At 51.3% G+C, this 24,219-nt stretch overlaps 1 protein-coding gene across 5 annotated transcripts in view; it reads right to left on the bottom strand.

Annotated features, from left to right (window-relative positions):
* The window catches only part of ARHGAP22 (Rho GTPase activating protein 22), a 181,693-nt gene that overhangs the window by 23,685 nt on the left and 133,789 nt on the right, over positions 1 to 24,219 (bottom strand). For 3 of the 5 annotated variants that reach the window (XM_018042511.1, XM_018042512.1, XM_018042515.1), the window contains one exon: positions 13,466 to 13,642. In XM_018042511.1, coding sequence (XP_017898000.1) covers positions 13,466 to 13,642 — 177 coding nt within the window. The remainder of the gene's footprint in view (positions 1 to 13,465; positions 13,643 to 24,219) is intronic. The other 2 variants (XM_018042513.1, XM_018042514.1) reach the window with 1 other exon arrangement.

Here is a 24,219-nt window from a genome sequence, read left to right as displayed (position 1 = left end):
GGCTCTCTCCAGTAAAGGGGAGAGGCAGATAGCCCAGGGGCGCAATGAGGAAAATAGTTATTAAATTCTCTCCAGAGATTCACAAACCCTTCCTGTTCTCTGCGCCCCTCCCCAGGACACCTGCCACCCTCCCTGCATGCAGCCCACGGTGTGTGAATCCACTTTCCGTCACTCCCACACTGCCCATGCGCACTGCCCTCCTCCAGGTACTGTGTGCGCTCGCGCAGTCGTGCCTGACTCTTTGCGATAGCATGGACTGTAGCTGCCAGGCTCCTCTGTCCATGGAATTTTCCAGGCAAGATTACTGGAGTGGGTTACCATTTCCTACTCCAGGGGATCTTGCCGACCCAGGGATCGAAGCGGCCTCTCTTGTGTCTCCTGCGTTGGCAGGCAGATTCTTTATCACTGGGCCACCTGGGAAGCCCCCTTTAGCAGCCTCAAAGCTGCTCTGAACAGCTGCAACAAATTGGCTGGGCTGTAACCAAGTGTCAACAACCAACAGGCTGAAAATCAGCCAGGGGAGAGAAATACAAGGAGAGGCTAACATCTTAGGGGGGTTGTTCTGCCCAGGGCAAGCCCATCCTCAGGGCAGACGTGACCTCCACCTTTCTGGTGTTAACCAGCCCCCAGGCACTGGGGACTTCCTGAAGTCCGGAGAGGCAAACGTGGGCTGAGCAGTGGACTTGAAATTGGTAGCCGAGAGCTGGCATCCTGCCTGGGTCCCTCAATAGTGGCGATCCTTTGCACGCGTGCTCGCTCCCCCAACCCGGCGACCGGTTCCGCTGCTGCCCTCTACCCACTCCCGCAACCGACCCGTCTCCCCGCTCCCTCCCGGACGCCCCGCGACGCGCCGGCTCAACGCTGTCCTGGCACAGGCGCAGGACCTGGGTCCAAGCGCGCAGCCGGCCTGGGACGCAGCTTCCACTCGGCTTCGCGGGGCGCCCGTCCCCTCTCCCGCGCTACCTGGGGCGGCCGGCGCGCAGCAGGCGGGCATGCGGCAGGGCGGCCGCAGGCAGGCGCGGCACCCTGAGGAGGCCCGCGCGGCCGGCATCAGGCCCATGGCGCTCCGGCGCGGCGGCGCGGCGCGGCAGGAATGCCCGGCACGCGCGCAGGTAGCGTCTTGCCCGCCGCCCGCCCGGGGCCCAGACCCTGGAGCGAGGGAGGGAGGGCCGGGACCTGCGAGTTTCTGAAATGCTGCTCCTGGAGTGCAGACTCCTGACCCGCTTCTTCCTAACGCTCGATGTTACAGCACCGTAGGGATACTAGCAACTCCCAATGATCCGCCCCTTCTTCCTAAAGGACTCGCTTTAGGAGCTTCCGCAACCAGCAGAATGGAAGGCAGGTGTTCCAGGTGGAGGCAACAGAGGCTCAGGGAGGGCAGGTGACTCTGTTTGGGTCAAGCAGCGGGATGAGTGCTGAGCCTGATCTATAGCAGGGCTGCCGACCCGGAGATGGTGTTCTGGGCTCCAGCCCTCTGCCCTGCCGAGGGGCCAGCACCCCAGTGCCACGGAGAGTGCTTAGGACTTAAGTTAGGCGTCCTGTGCAGTCCTGAGCGGTATGAGTATTAATGTCCCCATTTTACAGATGAGACAGCTGAAGCTCAGAGAAGTTACGTAATTTTCGTAAGGTCACACAACTAGTAAGTGACAGATCTTCAGTTCAAACCTATACTGTCTTTCTGCAAAGCCCGTGAACCCAGCGAAAAAGGCCCACAATCCCACACCTCCAAGGGTGCGAAGTGTGAGCACCGACGCGGTGCACAGCCTTCACCAGGAGGGAAGGCGGGCGGAGAAGCAAAGCTGGGGCCCTGAAACACCAGAAGAAGGACGCAGATCCCCAGGGGTCTGTGGGAAGAAATCTGTAAGCGAGGGGCTTAGGGGAGCCCTGGGGGGGCAGGGGTGGGGGCTCATCCGAAATAAGTGTGTGTGGTTCTAAACTGCTCAAGTTGCGGCAGAACAGCAGTTGGAGACTACCACAATGAATTTTTTTGCATTAATTTTCATTCTAAAAAATTACAATAAAATATTCATTTTGATCGGAGTTTTTTGGTGTCCCAGGCCAGTGACACCCACTAGTCCTGGTCCTGACTCTAATGCGGGGGTGCGGGCTGAAGTCCTCCCAAGCTAGGAATGTGCGGGAGGGGTTCGTTCAGTGTTCTTCCCTCCCAGAGTCCAGGCAAACATGCAGGTGGGAAGGGCGATTCATGGGGACAGGGGCCATAAGTCAAGGAATATCCTGCCCTAAATCTGCCCCCCAGAGCCTGGGGCTCCCAGGGCCCACAGTCTGAAAGGTCTGATCAGCTCTGTCCACATTAGAGAGAGGTCCAGGGATTTCCCTGGTGTTCCAGTGGTTAAGACTGCCTTTCAATGCAGGGGATGAGGGTTCAATCCTTTGTCGAGGAACTAGGATCCCACATGCCTCGAGGCAACTAAGCCCAAATGCCACAACTAAGTCCAAATGCCACAACTAAGTCCTGATGCACCTACATTAATTAATTAATATAAAATATAAAGAGAAAGGTCTGAGGGCTCAGGTGGAGCACCTGCTCCAGGAGCAGAGGCCCTACCAGTTAGGCTGACTGGTCCTGGTGCTGACTTGCTTTCTTTTATCTGAGCCCCGGTGTTCCCACCTGTGTGGTTAGAGTTAGACTGGCCAATCTCTAGGAAACCCCTTCACCTAACTTCCCTGTGCCTCCGCCCCTACATTCCCAGGTGGATGGAGGTCTGCAGCTGCCTCCTATTTAGAAGGCTCTGGACTCTGGTGAGCACTGCCATAATGAACTCTAGGATAAACCCTGGCTAGGTCAACACCCATGCCACCTTGGGGGTCTTTTTTTATCCATGAGGCCTGGAGTGAGGGGTGGGTGTGCAAAGATAGTTATGAAGCTTTCCTCTTGAGCCAGGACCAGGGAGCTGAGAGGCTGGGGGCAGGAGTCCTGTCCTCTCACATGAACAAGAGGTGAGAGGTGACCTCTTGAGTTGGGGAGGCTCTCATTTCTGGGCCGAGTCCAGTCCCTTGGGGACTACCTCTGTCCTCAGTCTTACCTCCCTTTCCCTGTCCCCACACCACTTTTAAGACAAGGCAGATCCAGAGGCTATGGTGCCTGGCAACAGAGCATCTTTGGATGGGCTCAACCTGAAGGCCGGCTGCGCCTGCTCTCAACCCTGCTGTGTGCTGTTAAGGCAAGTTGCTGAACCTCTCTGGGCCCCCGTCCCTCTCTATACTAATTTTGATACAATAAACCCGTCAGGAGTATCAAATGGCAAGCATGCGATCACTTCCTCTTTCCTCAGACTGACGTGGAAGACCAAGGCTGTCTGGGAAGAAACTGGGAGTCACTGAACCCGACCACAGGACACCCCAAGCGGCCCTGGCATCCCGCTCTTCCAGAGCCAGCACCCAGCCCCAGGGCTCGGAGCTCCAGCAGACCTGCTTACAGTGCCGGCCTCCTGCTTACTTCTCTGGGACCTCGACAGATTACGTGAGCCTGCCTGCTGCTCAGGCTCCTCACCTTAAAAGGGGCTGTAGTGGGACTGACTCCAAAGGGCCACTGTGAGGGTCAGTCAGGGTTGCAGAGCCCACCACTGGGACACGCTGAATAAACACTAGCTGTTCTGGAGAGTGGCCCAGCTTCTCCCCTTGTGGCTGGCAGTCACCAGGACATCACACAGTGTTGCTGGCAACACCCTTCACTGGCCTCAGCTTAGCAACGACCATGACAAGCTCTCTTCTAGCCCTGGGATCTGAGCTCTTCTCAGCACACACGGGAAGCCAAGCAGGCCCAGTTGCAGGGGCATTTCCACCACAGTTGCTGGGAGGGAAGGAGGACTCAGTGAGCCAGCAAGGTGGGCAAAGGGCAGTTAGTTGAGCAGTTAGCATCCTGAGTATCACAGGAAGCAGTGGTGAGCAGCCCCAGGTCAGCAACAGCCGCATCTTTCTCCTTTTGGAAAGGCTGCCAGGAAAGGCCCAGGCCCACTGGTTTGGTGGGTTAACATAAATCACCCTTGCTGGCTTGCCAGGCTCTCCCAAGATAAGGCAGCAGCTCCTCCGCCTTGTTCCCCTGGTAAACCGCCCCAGGCTCCCTGGCTGCGATCAGTGGGGTCTGCGGTTGGGGACTATTTCCCCTGTGGGGATCTAAGATTGCAGACTCCCGGAGCACTCCAGGTGAGAAGCCTTGAGGGCTGCAGGAGAAGGAGGCCAAAGGGTGCTGTGTACTGACCCTTAGTGTGAGAGGACTGATCTGGCCTCTGTGAGCTTGGGGCTGGACGGGGTTCAAGGCCTGTGGGTGTGATTCCTCTTCCACTCGACATGTGGCCCCTCAGGGCCCACCAGAACGGGGAACGGGCCCGGGGGCCAGAATCAGGCTCAAGTGCCCCCGTCTGCTGGTGCAGTGACTGAAGCCCAGTCCAGGTCACCAACAGCTGCATCTTTCTCCTTTTGGAAAGGCTGCCAGGAAAGGCCCAGGCCCACTGGTTTGGTAGGTTAACATTCAGTGGAAATGGAGCTAAGATGTTTTCTTCCTGAATCTCCTGGAGAGCTGGGATCTGGAGTAAGTAGTGCTGGGCAGAAGGCTCCACCACTGCCAGCCTGGGCTGGGGCCAGTGACCTTTCATCTTCAGTCTGTGCCTTGAGGGCTTCCATTTGGAGATATCATTCCAGCAAATAATGACCACAACCAGCTGGCCTAACAAGGATGCTTTGTGTCTCTCCAAGTTATCCTGAGGCTGGATTTTCTCCATGTCAAGTGTCCTGCCCTGTGGCCTCTGGGAGCTGCCTTTGTCCCCCTCCTTCCCTCCATGATTTCTGAGGAATCTAGGACAGGACTGTCAGCTCTGGGGGAAGGGGCCGGGGAAAGCCTGCACAGGCCTGTGAGAGTCACATACACATCGGGGTGGGGCCGGCATGGGCAGCACAGGTCCGAGGGCCACGGCAGGCCTGCTGCCGGCCCCTCGTGCCCCTCCTCAGTAGGGGGCTGTCACCCTGGGCAGGGACACCGTTCCCAGGCTAGGCTCCTGGTGCCAGGACGGCTGCTCTGTGCTGCAGCCTGTAAGGCTGAGACAGTTTCTGGGCTTTGCTTGGCACTGCCCGCTGGGTAGGGGGGATGGTTACTATGCTCCTAGTTACTGAGCTGTGAACCCTGGTCCTCAGACTCCTGCATCCAACTGCCCACTCAGGGTGCCTGCAGCGGGCAGTAGTGTAATGACTAGGAGGCACTGCAAACTCCCCTGCGCCCAGATGGAGCTGCGGCCTTGCTGCTTTGTCCCAAACCTGCTCTGGGCTATCTTCCTCTCTCGCTTAATCCCAGTTCCTTCTTGCCGCTTGATCAGACCCCTGGGTGTTCACCCTCCTTGCTCCTTCTCTCTCAAACTCACATCCAGGAGATCTTGTAGGTCCTGTTTTCAAAACAGATTTGGAATCTGTTCCCCTTCACCACCACCCACCATAGGGGAAGTACTCTTGCTTACTGCCTACTTACTACAAGTAGACCCCTGGCTTCCCCTTGACCCCCTGTTGTCAGCAATCAGGCTGCCCTTTACCTGTTTCTCAGATCACGTCCTTCCTCTGCCATCAGGCTCCTTTCATCCTCCCTGTCCCTCAGTCCTTCAGCCCACCTGCCAGCGCATGGGTTCAAGAGCACATCAGCACTCGCTGCTGCTGTCCAGGTCTGACCCACACCCGCCCTCCATCCTCCTGGCTCACTTGCACAACCTCTTCAAGGCTCTGGGCGTCCCGCTCTCGGGAGGGCCACGCTCACCACTGTGCTTTGTTGTTGTTCAGGCGCTCAGTCGTGTCTGGCTCTTTGTGACCTCACGGACTGCAGCACACCAGGCTTCCCTGACCTTCATCATCTCCCGGAGCTTGCTCAAACTCATGTCCATCAAGTCAGTGATGCCCTCCAACCATCTCATCCTCTGTCGTCCCCTTCTCCTCCTGCCTTCAATCTTTCCCAGCATCAGGGTCTTTTTCAATGAGTCGGTTCTTACGTCAGGTGGCCAAACGGCTCTATTTTTTCTTACCGTAACACTCACCACCTTCTAACACAGTAGTTCTCAAGATGTGGGCCCTAGACCAGCAGCATCACCGTCACCTGGGAACTTGTTCGAAACAAATTCTAGCGACTTAGAAACAGGTTCCCAACTCTCAGTCTCACTTTACAAGCCTTCTCCTGGGTGGTTCCAATGAGAACAATTGTCCTACGCACTGGAGAACATAGAATGGAACCTCTGTTTGATCCCTACTGGGTGCCCGGCCTGCACGTGGCAGATACTCTATGTTGAATAAATAGAACTATTCAGTACTGAGACTGCTGGGTACTTTGTATCCATTTTCTCTCTTAATTCTCATGACAATTCTGCAAAGAAGATGTTCTTTTTCCCATTTTGCAAACAAGAACACAGAGAGAGTAAGTGGCATGCCCAGGGTCACACAGTAAGCAAAGGGCAGAGCCAGGTCACATGCAGACCACAGCCTGATGCCAAGACCTGTGCTCACTCTGCCTCCTTCAATACTGCAGTGCAAAAGGCTTTGCTAATAAGCACTTTCCTATGCACACAAGATACACTTTCAAGCACTTGCTGGCTCTCTCCAGATCCCAGGCAAGACAGGACTCACCCACGAGCACTCACCAGATGCTGGGTGACTCTGGTGCCCCATGACTCCTTTCTCTCCCCTTTCACAGAGAGCTAGCTGGGAGGTGCCGCCCAACAGGGCCTCTTGGGGGCCCATGTTGCTAGCGCTGGGCCTGGGAGTCCAGAGACTCACTGGGGAGTGGGGCCCTCTTCACATTGGCCAAGTCTTCTGATCCATGAACATGGGCCGCCTTTCCCTTTACTTAGGTCTTCAATTTCTTTCAAGAATGTCATTTTCAGAGTACTAAGTTTTGTACTTCTTATTTGTTAAATTTATTCCTTAGTATTTTGTCTTTTGGATGCTATCATAAATGAAGTTTCCTTAGTTTCATTTCCAGTTTCCTCAGCGCAACTGTATAGAAATACAGCTTACTTGACCTTGTATCTTGCAATCTTGCTGAATTCTTTATTAGATCTAAAATAGATTTCTTCAGATTTTCTATATATGAGATTATGCCATCTGCAGATAGATTACTTGTTTCTCCTTCCTAATCTGGATGCATTTTATTTCATTTTCTTGCCTAAGCACTCAGCTTGAATGTCTAGTACAATGTTGAACAGAAGTGGTAAAAGCAAGAATCCTGTCTTGTTCCTGAAAAGCATCCAGCTCTCTCCATTAAGCATGATGTTATCTGCAAGCGTTTTATAGATGCCCTTTAGCAGGTTGAGAAAATTCCTTTCTGTCTCTAGACAGTTGAGTGTATTCATCATAAAATGGTGCTGCTGCTAACTCGCTTCAGTCGTGTCCAACTCTATGCGACCCCATAGACCGCAGCCCACCAGGTTCCTCCATCCCTAGGATTCTCCAGGCAAGAACACTGGAGTGGGTTGCCATTTCCTTCTCCAGTGCATCACAGTGAAAAGTGAAAGTGAAGTCGCTCAGTTTTATCCGGCTCTTCGCGACCCCATGGACTGCAGCCTACCGGGCTCCTCCGTCCATGGGGCCCTCCATGCAAGAGTACTGGCGTGGGTCGCCACTGCCTTCTCCTAATTTTATCAAATGCCTTTTCTGAGTTGACTGAGATGATCATGTGGTTGCTGTCCTTTATTCTACTGACGCATCACATTAATTACTTTTCAGACGTCCAACCACTCTGCGTTCCTATGGTAAATCTCGTTGGTCATCATGTGTGACCCTTCTATAAATGGCTGGATTCAATGACTTTTGTATCTTATTGAGGAATTTTCCATCTATATCCACAACATATTGGTACTCCAGCAATTCTCTCCCTCACTTGCACCATCATTGCTGTTTTGTCTCCCAACTTAAAAAAATAAAACTCTTTCTCTGCCTGACTCCCCACTTCAGCTACTGGCCCATTTCTCTGTTTCCCTTTACAGCAAACTTCTTGAAAGAGCTGGCTATGCTCACAGTTCACTTCCCCTCCTCTCATCCTTTCTCATTCCCACTATCATCTGGCTTTACCCCCAGGACTCCACCAAAACCACCCTCGTCCAGTCACCAGTGAACTGTGCTCACTGCCCGTTCTCTCCTGGTCGGTCCATCAGCAGCTCATGGACACTTTCTCTTTAGGTGGTCTCTTCACTCAGCTCAGGAGCAGTCACTCCTGGCTCTCCTCAGCCCCCGTGCTGGCCCCTCCTCTGCTTCCTGTCCTCCTACTTGAGGGCAGCTCAGGGCTCAGCCCAGGTCCTCTGCTGTCTCTTCACTAGCTTCGCGATGTCTCATCCAGACTCGTGGCTTCAAAACCCCATCTATGTGTCAGTGGCTCCCAATTCCCTTTCCAACCCAGTGCTCTCTTCTGGCCTCTAGCCGTAACTGTCAGACTGCCCCAGTTCAATTCAGTCAATTCAGTCACTCAGTCGTGTCTGACTCTCTGCGACCCCATGAATCACAGCACACCAGGCCTCCCTGTCCATCACCAGTTCCTGGAGTTCACTCAAACTCATGTCCATCGAGTCAGTGATGCCATCCAGCCATCTCATCCTCTGTCGTCCCCTTCTCCTCCTGCCCCCAATCCCTCCCAGCATCAGGGTCTTTTCCAATGAGTCAACTCTTCCCATGAAGTGGCCAAAGTATTGGAGTTTCAGCTTTAGCATCATTCCTTCCAAAGAACCCCCAGGACTGATCTCCTTTAGAATGGACTGGTTGGATCTCCTTGCAGTCCAAGGGACTCTCAAGAGTCTTCTCCAGCACCACAGTTCAAAAGCATCAATTCTTTGGTGCTCAACTTTCTTCACAGTCCAACTCTCACATCTATACATGACTACTGGAAAAACCATAGCCTTGACTAGACGGACCTTTGTTGGCAAAGTAATATCTTTACTTTTCAATATGCTATCTAGGTTGGTCATAACTTTCCTTCCAAGGAGTAAGTGCCTTTTAATTTCATGGCTGCAATCACCATCTACAGTGATTTTAGAGCCCCAAAAAATAAAGTCTGACACTGTTTCCCCATCTATTTCCCATGAAGTGATGGGACAGATGCCATAATCTTAGTTTTCTGAATGTTGCGCTTTAAGCCAACTTTTTCACTCTCCTCTTTCACTTTCATCAAGAGGCTTTTTAGTTCCTCTTCACTTTCTGCCATGAGGGCAGTGTCATCTGCATATCTGAGGTGATTGCTATTGAGTCCAACTGCCTACTTGATACCTAAACTTGAGCTTCTAACAGGTACCCCAGACTAAGTCCAAAGTGAACTCTCTATTTTCCTTCCAAACAACTGCACTTTCTCTTTTCTCTCTTGTCTCAGTTAATGACTAATCCACCCTTCCAGTTGGCTTAGATCTGAACACCTCGGAATTACCCTTGGCTTCTCTCATCCTCTTGGGCCCTCCACCCTTTCCAGCAAGGGAAGCACTATTGGCTCTGCCTTTAAAGTATGTCAAGAACTCTGTTGTTCCTCATCCCCAGTGCCGTCCGGAGCCAAGCCACCATCACCTCTCACCTGCGTGACTGTATAACGGGCTCCTAACTGGTCTCCCTGCTTCTTTCATCCATTCTCGACACAGCAGCCGGAGGGATCCTGTTGGAGCCTGAGTCAGACTCGGCCACTGCTCTGTTCAATGGTACCACCTCGCCAGAGTCATCACTGCGCAGGGCCCTCCTGATGTACCAGCCCCTGCCTCCTCTCTGCCCCTTCACAGCTTGCTCTAGTCATACTGACTTCCTTACTGCTCTTCCAACGTGGACACCCCTGCCTCTACTTTCAGAACTCTCTGCCCAAATGTCTGTGTAATCACGCTTTCACCTCCCTTAGTCAAATGTCACTGTACACCGAACCCTGCACCCCTCCCGCTTGCCCTCCCCATCCCAGCCAGTTCGCTGTCTGTCTTCTCTCCTAGAATGCGTGCTCCACAAGGGCAGCGACCTTGTCTGTCCTACTCATTGCTGTGACTCCAGCCCCTAGGACACGTCCTCCAATGAATGAATGGCTGGTTCAATGAATGAATGCCCAGACAAGAGGCACTCTATCAGGGCCACTCCTGGGCAGGCCATCAGCAGTAACCAGCTCCCCTGACCCACTGGCCAGCCCTGTTTTCTCTCTGGGGCAGCCAGGCTCTCCCCTGCCTGCAGGAGGCATGTTGCCCATTTGTGCCTGTCAGAGGTGGTCGCTTTCTGCCAGAACAAACATGCCTGAAAGGGTTCACAGCCTCCGTTATTAAACAGTGAAAGAAGGGCTGATCCCCTAAGCTTCCTTTGCCGGGGAACCCAGGCTAATAACAGCTTTGCCAGGAAACCTGCAGAGGCGGATGAAGCCCCCCCTTTGAGAGCCCACACTTGCCTGGACATGTCTGTCACCGCTAACCCCTGGGATTTCTGCGTTTCCTCTACACTTCTGGTCGAAAGGAGATAAACACCTTTGATGGCGGTTCCTGTTTAAATTCTTGTGAGTTCTTCGGCACACAGTGCACTGCCTGAGAAGTCTGTAAATGCTGGGGGAGGAAGGCTGGGGGAGGGGCAAATCGGGATTCTATGTGGGATTCTGCAAACGGTGCCCATTCGGCAAGCGCAGGTGTACAGGGAGCCAACACACCCTGATACAGGCAGGCCCTGTGTGACGCGACGGGGCCCTGATGGGCTGGGGCAAAGCACAGCAGAGGTCAGAACAGTTTTCTCAGTTCTGCTCCCGACCAGCTCTGTCATCTTGGGCAGATTATTTAGCCTCTTTGACCTTCAGTTTCTCTCCTTTCTTTGTTCTATTTAGTTTTTGATATTTTAATATAGGCTTCTCTCGTGGCTCAGAGGTTAAAGCATCTGCCTCCGATACGGGAGACCCGGGTTCGATACCTGGGTCTGGAAGATCCCCTGGAGAAGGAAATGGTAACCCCCTCCAGTATTCTTAAAATAGTGAAATATGCAGACATCCAAAAAGTATTTAAAGCACATAGCCACAGAGATGCATAGTACTAAAAATGCACCCCTGTGTAACTAGGCCTGCCATCTTGACTGTACAGCATTCATCTCTTTGTTTTACTTTATATTTTTTGCTGCCTAATATTTGGCCATAAATAGTATAGTTTCCCTCTGCCCTATTTTCTAAAAATTTTATTTTTATTATGCCCCAAGGCATGTGGGATCTTAGTTCCCCCAAGCAGGGACTGAACCTGCGTGGAAGCTCTGGATCACCAGGGAAGTTCCATCTTCCTGCGCTATTTTTGACTTTATATTAGATGGTATTCCTGCCCTAGCCTCACTGTATGTTTTTAGGGCTCATGCATATTGTTGGCTGGAGCTATGGCTCATCCATTCTCACTGCTGCAGAGTTTTCTGTTGTAAGAACGAGTCGTCTCTTTCTCCACTGCACTGCCGCTAACCTCATGGTGCTTTCTGTGACTCATTCAAAGAGCCTCTTGCTGCCCAAGATCATGGTGACGTCCTCCTTTCCCTAGTGCTCAAAGGTGCCACCTGAAAGTCCAGCCGCGTAGGCATCTTCTCTGGGTTCTATTCTCCTCCACTGGGTCACCTTGCACCAAAAGGAGCCTGTAGAGGCTGCAGAAGTTCCTGGGTGGGCTTGAGTATTCCCAGGCCATTAAACTGGGGCTGTGGGTCAAAGGCACCATGATCACCAGGGGGCAGGGAGGCCATGGCTAACAGGGGCCACTTGAGTGAACGTGAACGTGAAGTCGCTCAGTTGTGTCCGACTCTTTGCAACCCCACGGACTCTATCCTACCAGGCTCCTCTGTCCATGGGATTTTCCAGGCAATAGTACTGGAGTGGACTGTCATTTCCTTCTCCAGGGGATCTTCCCAAACCAGGGATTGAACCAGGGGCCACTTAGGAAGCCCCCAAAGGTGAGCTTCTGCCCCGGCCTGGATGGTGCATCAATCAAATACTCTGCAACGTGGAGAGAGAGGATGAGAGAGGATGTTGACGGCTCATGTGGTGAGGACACGGCCGGTCCTGTCTCCATACTCGGTGGCAAGTTGGTGGCCCCAGCCCAGCCGACATGGTGATCCTTCCTAAAAACCCTTCCCGTGATGACCGCACAGGGACACCGGCCTACAGAGACAGCAGCTGCACAGCTGGGCATCCCCACTGCTTTCTGTGCCCCAAGTCCAGACCTGCGGCACACCCTGCGGCCCATCTTCAGGACAAGTCTCAGCTGACCATTCTCCATGTCTCCTCCATTGCCACTCATGCCCAGGCCCTGCATCCTTGTCAGATGAGTCTCAGCCTTGTCTTTCTATGGCCCACCCCTCACAAGGCAGCCAGAGGGCTCTTGTAAGTCGAATAGCGTCTGTCTCCTGTTCAGAGCTCTCCCTGGTGTCCCATCAGTTTAGAAGGAAATCTGAAATCCGCACTATATCCCCACGGCTTCGGGCCCTCCATCTTCCCATTCTCACTCCTCAGACCCTCTGGTCCTCCTGAGGGTCCTCGTGTCTCCACGGCCCCTCCCCACCGCTGTGCACTCACTGGTCCCTCTGCCTGCATCTCTTTTCCATATCCTCGGCGTTCCCGGTGGCTTCACTAAGTTGGCTTTATAAACAACACTTGGCACAGCACCCCCCGTCCTCCCATGTGGCTCTGCTTGGCTCCCTTCATTTCTCCCCAGGGGACATCATGAGTCACCTTTACTTGCCTATCGTCTGTCTCTCCCAGGACAAGGGAAGGGGGAGGGGAGGGGAGAGGCATCCTCTGGTTTAATTCTTAGCACCTGGAATACCACTCCATATATTGCTGCTGCTGCTGCTAAGTCGCTTCAGTCATATCCAACTCTGTGCGACCCCACAGACAGCAGCCCACTGGGATCCGCCATCCCTGGGATTCTCCAGGCAAGAACACTGGAGTGGGTTGCCATTTCCTTCTCCAATGCATGAAAGTGAAAAATGAAAGTGAAGTCGCTCAGTCGTGTCTGACTCAGCGACCCCATGGACTGCAGCCCACTAGGCTCCTCCGCCCGTGGGAGTTTCCAGGCAAGAGCACTGGAGTGGGGTGCCATCGCCTTCTCCGCCACACACTGCAGGCACCCAATAAAAGTGTAGCATAAAGGAGCAGGTGAGTAAATGGCAACTTTTGTTTTCAGGTCAGGTCCAGGGCTGTGTAGGCCATGCAGGGGCCACAAGTCGCAGCAGAGGGAAGGACTTGGTACCTCACCATCCAATATGGCCCTGCGTGCCTACTTCTGGCCTCAACACTCAGCAAGTACACACAAACCACAGGACTTTAGGGTCAGAAGAGGGCACGTTTTTGAAAAGTGGCCCAAGTCTCCCCTGCTAGGACCTGCTTGGTCCACCAAGGGGTGACTCCTGAGGGCCGGCAGCAGAAAAGGACATCACCGCCTGTCTGCTGCCGCAAGAAGCATGGGACTCAGCCAGCAAGTCCTGAGAGAGGGGGATCTTGCAGGCTTGGTGTGGGATGGAGGGGCGTGATTACCTGAAGGCAAGGGTTCTAGAGGGTGAGCATGCGCGCTACGGGCAGTACCTCGGCCAAACGGGGCCCAGATGACCCGGCGGATGGCCTGCACCCAGTCTTCCATGTCCCGCTGGGAGCTGGCCATGAGCAGGAGGGCCTCGGGGTTGGCCGGCACCTTCTCCCGCTCCCCGGCACCACCTGCAAGACAGAGAGAACAGGCTTACTGCAGGCTCCCAGGCAGACACGGGGTGCCCCCCAACAGGGCTCTCTCTGGCCCAACACCAGCTGGCTTTCATTCCCTGGGGGTGAGACAGCTGTCTCTCCAAAAACCATTCAGCAGCAGCTGTGCTTTCTGGTTCTATATTTGCACATCTCCGCACCTCACATGTCTGTCTTTGGGGCCCTCTTGGGTTTCTCCCTTGGCCTTCTTGGTTATTTTTCCCTATTATTAAAATCATCCTGGGGTACTATTAGGAAAAAGCATGCAGATCTGACAGCAGCTCAGAGAAGTTCAGACACCAGAGGAGCTTCAGTGTGTATTTTGTCTAAATCAACTTTACACATCTTTAAACCCAGCTAAATGTCACTATGTGCTTTTACCATGGGCTCTGACATCACAGCCTGCTCTTCCGTCCCTGGAAACAAGGCCTGATTCTTCACATGTATTAAAGTTACAGAGGGAATTCTCTGGCGGTCCAGTGGTTAGAACTTTGCATTTCATTGACGGGACCCTGGGTTCAATTCCCATTAAGAGAGAGAACATCCTGCAAGCCGTGCAGGGCAGACAAAAAAAAAATTTTTTTTTTAAAGTTACTGAGATGATATTAAACCAGGATGGAGCAAATACTCCAGAATTCTCCACCTGTCCCCACTCACAGCTGGATACTGGATTATTATCCAAAGGCAGAAAGATAGGCATGCCCAGGGTTTTTGATGAATTGATTTTTTCTACAGTAGCTGCAGAGGTCCTTGAGTTTTCATGTGAAATGAATTAATTTGGAGATCTACCTAAAACAATTTATACTGAACTGAGGTCTATAAAGAATAGGCAATTTAAGGGATTTTCAAGAATAATCTTATCTTTATGGCCCATCCCATAACATATAACTCACCATTACTTGCTAAGGTCCCAGAACCTCAGACCCTAAGTGGGTTTATCCGCCGATGGGGTGAGTCCCAGACATCCCTGCTCCCAAGGGACTGGCACGACAGGAGAGCTGTGAGACCCAGGCCATTCCCTTCTGGAACCCGCAGCCCAGCGATGGAGACCAGACAGGAGAGTAAGTGAACCAGAGCATATAGGGCTCTCCTGATGAACATAGCCGACACACATCTGTCCTTCTTTCATCTTCACAATGACCCTGAGTGAGGTACTGTTACTACCTTCATTTGACAGGCAAGGAAACTGACGTACAGAGTGACTATGGAAGTTGTCCGCATTCACACAGCTAATACATGGCCCAACCAGCCCATCCTAAAGGAGATCAGTCCTGAGTATTCATTGGAAGGACTGATGCTGAAGCAGAAGCTCCAACACTTTGGCCACCTGATGCGAAAAACTGACTCACTGGAAAAGACCCTGATGCTGGGAAAGATTGAAGGTGGGAGGAGAAGGGGATGACAGAGGATGAGATGGTTGGATGGCATCACTGACTCAATGGACATGAGTTTGAGTGAGCTCCAGGAGTTGGCGAGGACAGGGAGACCTGGTGTGCTGCAGTCCATGGGGTCGCAGAGTCAGACATGACTGAGCGACTGAACTGAACTGAGCTGAATACATGGCAGAGCCTGGGATTCAGAGTCCCGAGCTCTGGGCTCTGATCCAGCCCACGCGCCTGTCGTTTCCCCATGAGTGAGGCAGCCCGCTGGGGCCAGGCTGACAGTGGCCAGAGCAAGGCCGCTGAGGACTGGGGAAACCGAGGGGGCTGCTCTGAGGGCTGGAGCCCGGGAGGAGATGCATCCTTGCTGAGGCCACACCACACATGAGGCCTGGAGGCACGGTGACGAGAAAGCAGGCCGAAGGGGCCTGTGGAGCCTAAAGCTCAGCAGAGTGCTGGGCCAGGGTCCTAGGATGCCTCCTGAGCCCTTCAGGACACACACAAGAGTCCGACTCCTTCGGGCCCAGGCAGCAATGCAGAGGCGGAGAGGAAGGGCGCTTGCAGCAGAGACAGCAGAGCCTGGAGCCCAAGAGACAGCGAGGGCCAATGGGAAACAGACTGTAGGCAAGGCTGGGGCAGCTGTGCGGCCATTCACAGGGCAAGGGCACCACCACCGAGAAGGGGATGGCTCTGCATCTTTAGGACTCAACGCAACATGGACTACGAGGCAGGGCTGGCTGAGTGAGGGGACGGGAAGCGAGGTGCCGCCAGGAAGCTTTCCTATGTATGCGTTTCTGCAGAGACATCCCAAAATAACTCAGAAAAGGACCTGGAGATGGACGGCTCCAAGAGTCTGTTGTGGTTACTTGCTTGTCCTAAATGAATACTGAGGTTTGTGTATAACTGGAATTTCTCATTTTTTCAATTCTTTTTTTCTAAAGAGGGTGACCCACATCAAATAAGCTCAAAACCTGGCTCTGCGCTACCCGCAGAGATTCTCTCGTGTCCAGTTGCACCTCTGCCTAGGGTCCCGTCCTGCTCTCCTGGTGCTCTCAGCCCGCGGGTTTAACTTTTCAAGTTTTGTTCATGTGTGTATATTTACCTACGTGTATTTTTATATAGTATATTTAACTTTTTAAGAAACTGCCATAATCTGTTCTCCAAAGTGATTACACTACTTTATGCTGCCACCAGCAATACATGAGGGTCCAGCTCCTTCACTTCCTCACCAACACCTGGTGCAGCTGGTCTCTTTACTTCTAGTCATTATAATGGGTGTGTAGGGGCAGAGTATCATGTTTGAAGTTGCATTTTCCAAATGACTATTGATGCTGAGTATCTTTTTATGTACTTAACTGCCACCCATGTGTCTCGTTTGGTGAAATATCTATTGAAATCTTTTATCCACTTTTAAAATATTTATTTTTATTTATTTGGCTGAGGTGGGTCCTAGTTGCAGCCTGCAGGATCTAGTTCTCTGAACAGGGATTGAACCCAGGCACCCCACATTAGGAGCTCAGAGTCTTTAGCCACTGAACCACCAGGGAAGTCCCTGTCCATTTTAAAAATCGGTCATTCATGTTTCATTATTGAGTTTTGAGAGTTCTTTACATCTTCCGGGTAAAAGCTCTTTCTCAGACATATGCTATGCAAATATCTCGCCCAGTCTGGGCCTTTTCTTTTCATTCGATTAACAGTATGTTTGCAAGAGCAGAAGTGTTTAATTTGGATAAAGCTCTACGTAACAATTTTTTTCTGGTGGTGTGTCTAAGAAAATTTTGCTTAATCCAAGGTTATAAAAGTTTTCTTCTAGATTTTCTTCCAGAAGTTTCATGTTTCAGGGTTCATGTTTAGCCTATGAGTTAGTCTTGTAGATGGTGCAAGATAAAGCTCGGAATCCACCCTTTTACACATGGCTGTCCAGTCGTGCCAGCACCATTTGGTGAGCAGACTATCCTCCACACTGACTGGGGCACTCACGCAGGTGATCACATCGCTGCACATAAAGACAGTTTCACTTCTTCCTTTCCACTCTGGGTACCTGTATTTCTGTTTTTTTGCCTAATTCTGCTGACTAGAGCCTTGTTCTTGCCTGGAGAATCCCAGGGATGGGGAGCCTGGTGGCTGCCGTCTGTGGGGTCACACAGAGTCGGACACGACTGAAGTGACTTAGCAGCAGCAGCAGAGCCTTAATACCACATCGAATAGAAGTGGTAAGAGTAGACATCTTATCTTATTCTCGATCTCATAGCGAAGCGGTCAGCTTTTCACCATTAAGCATATCTGCCGCAGGCTTCCTACTCATGTCCTTTCTCAGGATGAGGAGCTTTATTTCCAGTTTGCTGGAGAGTTTTTTGTTTTTGTTTTTTAACAGAAATGGATGTTGTGGTTTTGTCAAATGCTTTTTTCTCTAGCTTTTGAAAAGCCACATTTTATGCTTTTAGTTTTTTATTACAGTGAATTACGCTGATAAATTTTCAAATGTTAAACTACCTTTGCATTCCTGAAATCCCAATTGGTCATCTTGTATTGTCCGTTTTATTATTGCTGGGTTCAATTTACTAAAATTTTGTGGGGAATTTTTCATCTGTATTCACAAAGGATATTGGCAGGCCATTTTCTTTTATGTCTTATTTTGGTATCAGGGTGATACTGGTTTCACAGAATAAGCTCGTAAGTATTCCCTCTTTATCAATATTTTTGAAAGAGTCTGTGTAGAGTTGCCATTGTTTTAATATTTGGTAGAATTCATCGTGGGGAGGTTTTTAATAACAAATTAAATTTCTATAATATAGATGCCTATTTCTTTTGAGTGAGCGTCGTAGTTTGTGTCTTTTAAGGAATTTGTCTGTTTCATCTAAGTTGTTGAATTATCGACATAAAGTTGTTCAGAATATTTCTTTGCTGTGTTTTCAGTATTTGAAGAGTCCACAGCAGTGTCGACTCTCTCACTTCTATTATTAGCAATTTGTGTGTTCTCTTTTCCCCTAGTCAGTCCTCTAGACGCTTACTGATTTTATTAACCTCAAAAAACAGATTTTTGTTTTACTGACTTTATGTCTTTGTTTTTCTGATTAGCAACCTTTGAAAGGGCTACAGTAAATATTTCAGGTTTTCAGGCCGTATGGTCTCTGCCAAAACTACGCACTCTGCTGTCGTAGTTAAAAAGGAGCCTAGACAACATGTAAGTGAGAGGGTAGGGCTGTGCGTTTGTGTACAAATCTGTTTTCAAAAAGGGGGAGCCAGTCCACGGGTCGTAGATTGCCAGCTTGTGTTGTATCTCATTAATCTGCACTCTGATCTTTATTGTGTCTCTTCATCTGTTCCCTTTGTGTTTAATTTGGCCTTATTTTTCTAGTGTCTTACAGTATTTACTGTTATAATTGCCCCGTAAATACTGCTTTAGAGGCATGCACAAAATTTGTATATTGTTTTTTTCATCTTTATTCAGCTCAAAATATCTTACTGTTTGGATTTCTTCTTTGACCTAGGTGTTATTTAGAAGTGTGTTATTTCCAAGTTCGGGAGGATTTTCCAGAAATCTTTCTGTTACTGATTTCTAAGTTAATTCCCTTGTTTTCAGAGAAGATACACTGTGATGTATGGAAGGGGAAATGTGTGATTTGAACATATTTTTGGCTGTGCCACACGGCTCGAAGGTCTTAGTTCCTGGCCCAGGGACTGCACCAGTGCCCTCCGCAGTGAAAGCGCGAAGTCCCAACCACTGGGCCGCCAGGGAATCTCCGTGAATATGGCCTGTCTTGCTAAGCGTTCCGTGTGCACTGAGAAAAATGATTCTGCTGTAGTTGGGTAAAGTGTTCTATAAATTAGGTCTAGCTGTTGACTTTTAAAACCAAGTTTACATTTTCTTACTGATTTTCTGTCTATGTCTTCTTGTATATTTGGTTTCTAAGACTCATTTGGTGGGTCCAGAGTTTTCAGCATAGCGCACACTATCCCCCACGCTGAGAGAAAGCACTTGTGTGTACTCTATGCAATGCCCCAGGAGTCCGGTGGGTAGCGACAGGCGCTACTCCCTGCCCGGGTCGGAGCGCTCAGGGTGCCTCTAGCCCTGTCTGGTGCTTCTCTCCCTGGCCTCAGGGATTTTCCGCACGCCCACTCCTGTGCACGTGGCGAGCAGCTCCCAAGGGAGTTTCCTCTCCGAGCAGCCCTTTCCTCCTTGGGGCTCTATTCTGAACACTTGAGATGCTTTGGTCTCCCCAGCTGTCTCTCTAACTCATGGAGCCCATTGGGTTCCACCCGGGTTTCCCCTTCCTGCATCACAGCCTGAAAACTTTCCCAGGGCTGGAAGCTAGTGCATGGCGTAGGGCTCACTTCCTTTGTTTCCATCTCCTGTGGGGGGTGGGCGTCGACAGTCCTTCACTGCCTAATGTTTTGAAAGTAAGTATCTTAAAAATCATTGTTTCATACTATTTGTCCTTTTGGGGGGATTGTTTTAGGTGGGAGAGCAAACTGGTCCCCATTGCTCGTGCATAATAGGGTGTATAGAGCACCCCGGGCCTCTACCCGCTAGATGCTGGTAGCAGCCTCTCCCTCCTTCCCAGGTTTGACGATCAAAAATGTCTCCACATGTTCTCAAATGTTCCTTGGGGGTCAAGGCTGCTCCCAGTTGAGAAGCATTGATATAGAGCAATGAGATCTAGACCTCCTCTGAGCCTAAATGACTATGAGCCTACAGCTGTAGGCACAGTATGGCTTGTCTGAAAATCATGACTGTCTCACCCATCACCCCCGCTTCCTCTTGTGCTTCTGTCTTAGTGCTGGGCCTCCAGGTACCCAGAGCAGGAAATTGGGAGTCACTGGCCTGTTCCTCCCCTCGTCCCCATCCTGTCCCATACTGACCCCCGATGAGCTCATCCAGTCTCAGGGCTTAAACTGCCATCCCTAAGCCGACAACTTCCAGACTCACTCTTTCCCTGCCCTCCAGATCCTTCTGTGCCCTTCCCCAGAGAGCTGCAATGAGATGTCTCCAGGCATCTCCCAAATATGAATTCCATCTCCACATCTGGGACCCCTCCCGTTCCCGGGTGAGGTCAATTCCACCTTCTGGTTACTCAAGTGGAAACCAGACACATCCTCGGCTCTACTCCGTCTCATAGCCATTCCAATGAGTACATTCTTTTTAATTAATTATTTTAATTGGAGGCTAATTACTTTACAATATTGTAGTGGTTTTTGCCATACATTGACATGAATCAGCCATGGGTGTACATGTGTTCCCCATCCTGAACGCCCCTCCCACATGCCTCCCCTTCCCATCCCTCTGGGTCATCCCAGTGCACCAGCCCCAAGCACCCTGTCTCATGCATCGAACCTGGACTGGCAATCTGTTTCATATATGATGATATACATGTTTCAATGCTATTCTTTCCAACCATACCACCCTAGCCTTCTCCCACAGAGTCCAAAAGACTGTTCTTTACATCTGCGTCTCTTTTGCTGTATCGCATAGAGGGTCATTGTTACCATCTTTCTAAATTCCATATATATGCGTTAGTATACTGTATTGGTGTTTTTCTTTCTGACTTACTTCACTCTGTATAATAGGCTCCAGTTTCATCCACCTCATTAGAACTGATTGGTGAGGAGAAAAGGGAACCCTCTTTCACTAGTACAGCCACTATTGAGAACAGTGCGGAGATTCCTTTAAAAAAATGGAAATAGAACTGCCATACGCCCCAGCAATCCCACTGCTGGGCATACACAGTGAGGAAACCAATGAGTAAATTCTATTGGCTCCTCCTTCAAGACATTCAAAATCTGGCCGCTTATCACTGTTCCACCCGGTCCAAGCCAGCATCGTTTCTCCTCTGGGTTACTGGTCTTCAGGCGCCCTCCTTTGCCCCCAGCGGCTTGTTTTCAGTATGGCAGCATAGCGGCCCAGCCCAAACCAACTCACTCACCTCTGCTCAGAATCCTGCAGTGTCCACCCCTCAGCAAATTCCTTGCAGTGACCTTCCGGGGACCTCGATCTCTTGCCCATCACCCCTCTGGCCTCATAGCTGCTCCCTGCTTTGCTCTCTGCCATTCCCCAGGGAGTGAGACGCCCCCCTGCCCAGGGCCCTGGCACCTGCTCTCCTTCTGCCTTCCCTCTTGCTAGAATGCGGTGCTTCCAGACGCTGCCATGACTTGCTCCCTCGTCTCCTTTGAGCCTTCCCTCAAGGGTTACCTTCCTGGGGGATCCTCCCCGACTGCCCAATGAAACCTCACCTACTGCATCCCACATTGCCCGCTGCAACCTGGGCCGCTTCCCAGCCTTCCTCTTTCCATATAAGAGTCATTCAGTCATGTCCAGCTCTTAGAGACCCCATGGACTATAGTTCACCAGGCTCCTCCGTCCATGGGATCCTCCAGGAAAGAATACTGGAGTGGGTCGCCATTCCCTTCTCCATGTTTTGACCCTGCGTCTCCCGCATTGCCATAGCACTTATGGAAATCCATTACATACTCATATATTTTATGTGTTTATGTGACATGCTTACTGACACTTCATTTTCAGCCCACTCCTGAAAGGTCTGTTTCATAAACAACTCCAGTACACTGACCAGTCCCTGGCATGGAGAGGGCTTGCACGGAATCTGCAGAGAATGGAAGAATAATAGCGGCTGCAAGAACCAAGGTGACAGGCACACCCAGGGCACCCATGCTAAGGCAGGCACGCTGTTCACAAGCTGGTGGCAAAGCGGTGCCATGATTCCTATTTTAAAGGAAAGGAAATTGAAGTCCAGAAACATGTCAAGCTGTAAAATCAGTGAACTATGACGCCACGCAGCCTGATCCCTAATCTTGACCCCACTCTGGGCTCACTACTTCAACCTATGGCTTGTTTAAAGGCACTGGCCCCTACATGACCCTGTCAGGATCCAGCCCAGCTTTTCTTGTTCCCAGTCAGGCTTTCCTCCCTTCTGGGATCCTCGATTTAAGAACTTCCTTTTGTGTTTGAATTTCTCTTTCCACCAGCACAAGGGGTCTGGGGCGAGGAGGTGACTCCAAAATGCAGCAAGTCCTGGCAGTCGTTCCAGGACAAGAACTCCTGTCCTTCAATTTCGCTATACAATAATTTTCATACTAAAATGCAAAAAGAGTAAATGATATCTGTAAAACCCTTTGGTAAACCACTGTAGCCCATGGAACTCCTTCGATGACACTCAGGTCAAAAAGATGTCATTCTTGTGTAATTAATCAAATGGTATCTGAATTAGTCCAGGATTTATGGAAAATGTTTAAAAATCAAAAGAACTCACTATTTAAAGGTGACAGCAGCTGCAATGCATGGTGGGTCACAGGCCCGCCATCATTCTACAAGGTGCCCCGGGGAGCAAGGAGCCCCAGGGACGGCTCCAACACCTGCATTCCCAGGGGTGAAGGCCCAGCGCGGGGATGCAGCTGTCGAGAGCAGCATAATCCGACGGGAAAATACAACGTAAGCCACAAGTATAATTTCAAATGTTTTAGTAGCTACATTAAAAAAAGAAAAAGAACTTATTTTGAACAATATATTTTTGTTTATCCCAACAGATCCAAAATAGTATCATTCAACAGATAATCAGAAACTGTTGAGATAGTACGTTTACATACTTTTTGTACTAAGTCTTCAAAATCTAGCGTGTAGCTTATACCAACAGCACGCCTCCTCTAGCTATATTTCAAGTGTTCAGTGGTCACATGAGGCTTGGGGGCTGGAGGTTGGACAGCTTTCAGGTGGGTTAGACTGAGGCTGGAGGGGAGTGGGAGAGCCCACCATCCTAATTTCATGAGACTCGTGTGTGTGTGTGTGTGTGTCTGTGTGTGTGTGTGTGTGTGTGTGTGGTGTTTGTGCGCGCGCACGTGAGTGTGTGCATGCAGCTAGCTCTGGGCAATGCTTCATGGTCAGCTAGGCTTTTCTGCTGTGTCCCCAGGGGCAGCGTCCCCTGCCTTTCCCTGCCTATCCCTGCCAGGCTGCACTGGGCTGAACTTGAGCAGCAATTCCAGCCTCCCACGTGTCCCTGTTGTCTTGTCTGCACCCTGCTTCTCTCACTTGGAGCCACCAAATGCCACTTGCCCTTCAAGGGTTAATCACCCCCCAGTCTGGTGTCCTGCAGCCGGCTCTTGGCCTTGGCTGTACACTTACCCCTGGGCAGCAGCCTGCTCCTCTTCAGATGCCTGGTGGGGCAGAAAGGCATGGTGCAAGAACTGGCTGGGCTGTGGCAGCAGGATAGCAGCAGCCAAGCTCGCCCAGGAACAGACGCCAGGCGCACGGGGTGCTGGCCGGACCAGGCTGCAGCCTCCTGACTGCCTGTGCGCTCTGCCCGGGAACTGGGGACCGGGCACTTTTAGTCTCTCCTGGGGAACTTCTGCACTGCTCAGCGCCTCAACGGGACTGTCCCAGGTGGGAGGGGTGAGGAGGAACCGTGGGCTCCTGCAGGGGTGGGGCTCCAGTTGGTACTGCCGCTGAGTTGGGGCCTGTCTGGGTGTCTACGGTGGAAACCCCTGGGCAGGTCCCAAGGGCCTGCCACCCCGCATGCTCCCTTCCTGTTTTCCAGGACTGAGAGCGCAGGGCTGGACCCCCAGCCCCACCAGTTTTGTGCCTCCCGGTCTTCCTCTCCAAGTGGAGCCTCCAACCTCCTCTCCTGGTTGGTGGAGATTAAGTGAACACATGGGAGAAGGCTGAGAAAACCCAAGTGCTTACTGGTTCACATAACCCTTCTAAGTTTCCAATCCTTCATCAGCAAAATGAGGCCAATGGCTAGACCTGCCTTGGGAGATTCTGGTGAGGACTGAATGAGGCAAGGAGGCCAGGGGCTGGGCAGGACCCTGCACGTGCTCCCTAAGAGCTGTCATAGCCTCTGTCTTCTGTGTGACGACAGGGCAGCTGGGGCTCCCAGTGGCCCAGGGCCACCAGGCGGGAAAATGTCCAACAGGATTTGGATTTAGCAGTTTGGGATTCTTTCCATGAATCAGTTGCCACCCCTTAGGCTGTATCCCTGATCCTGGGGGCAGAGAGCCTGAGACAGCCTTCTTGCCAGGCCTGGCTGCCTCTCCTGTATCGCTCGGTCCTCCAGGGCACAGTGTCAGGAGTCTGGATGGCAGCTCTGAAGATACCATCCTAAAGAGCTGGGACAGGCAGCAGGCATGAAACTCTGGTGAGAGCACAGGGCAAGAGGCTGCACTCGACTT

Source organism: Capra hircus, chromosome 28 (genome assembly GCF_001704415.2).
Source record: "Capra hircus breed San Clemente chromosome 28, ASM170441v1, whole genome shotgun sequence".
Classification (NCBI taxonomy): Eukaryota; Metazoa; Chordata; class Mammalia; order Artiodactyla; family Bovidae; genus Capra; species Capra hircus.
The sequence above is the reverse complement of the archived record's forward strand: the minus strand, read 5'-3'. Positions and strand labels throughout refer to the sequence as shown.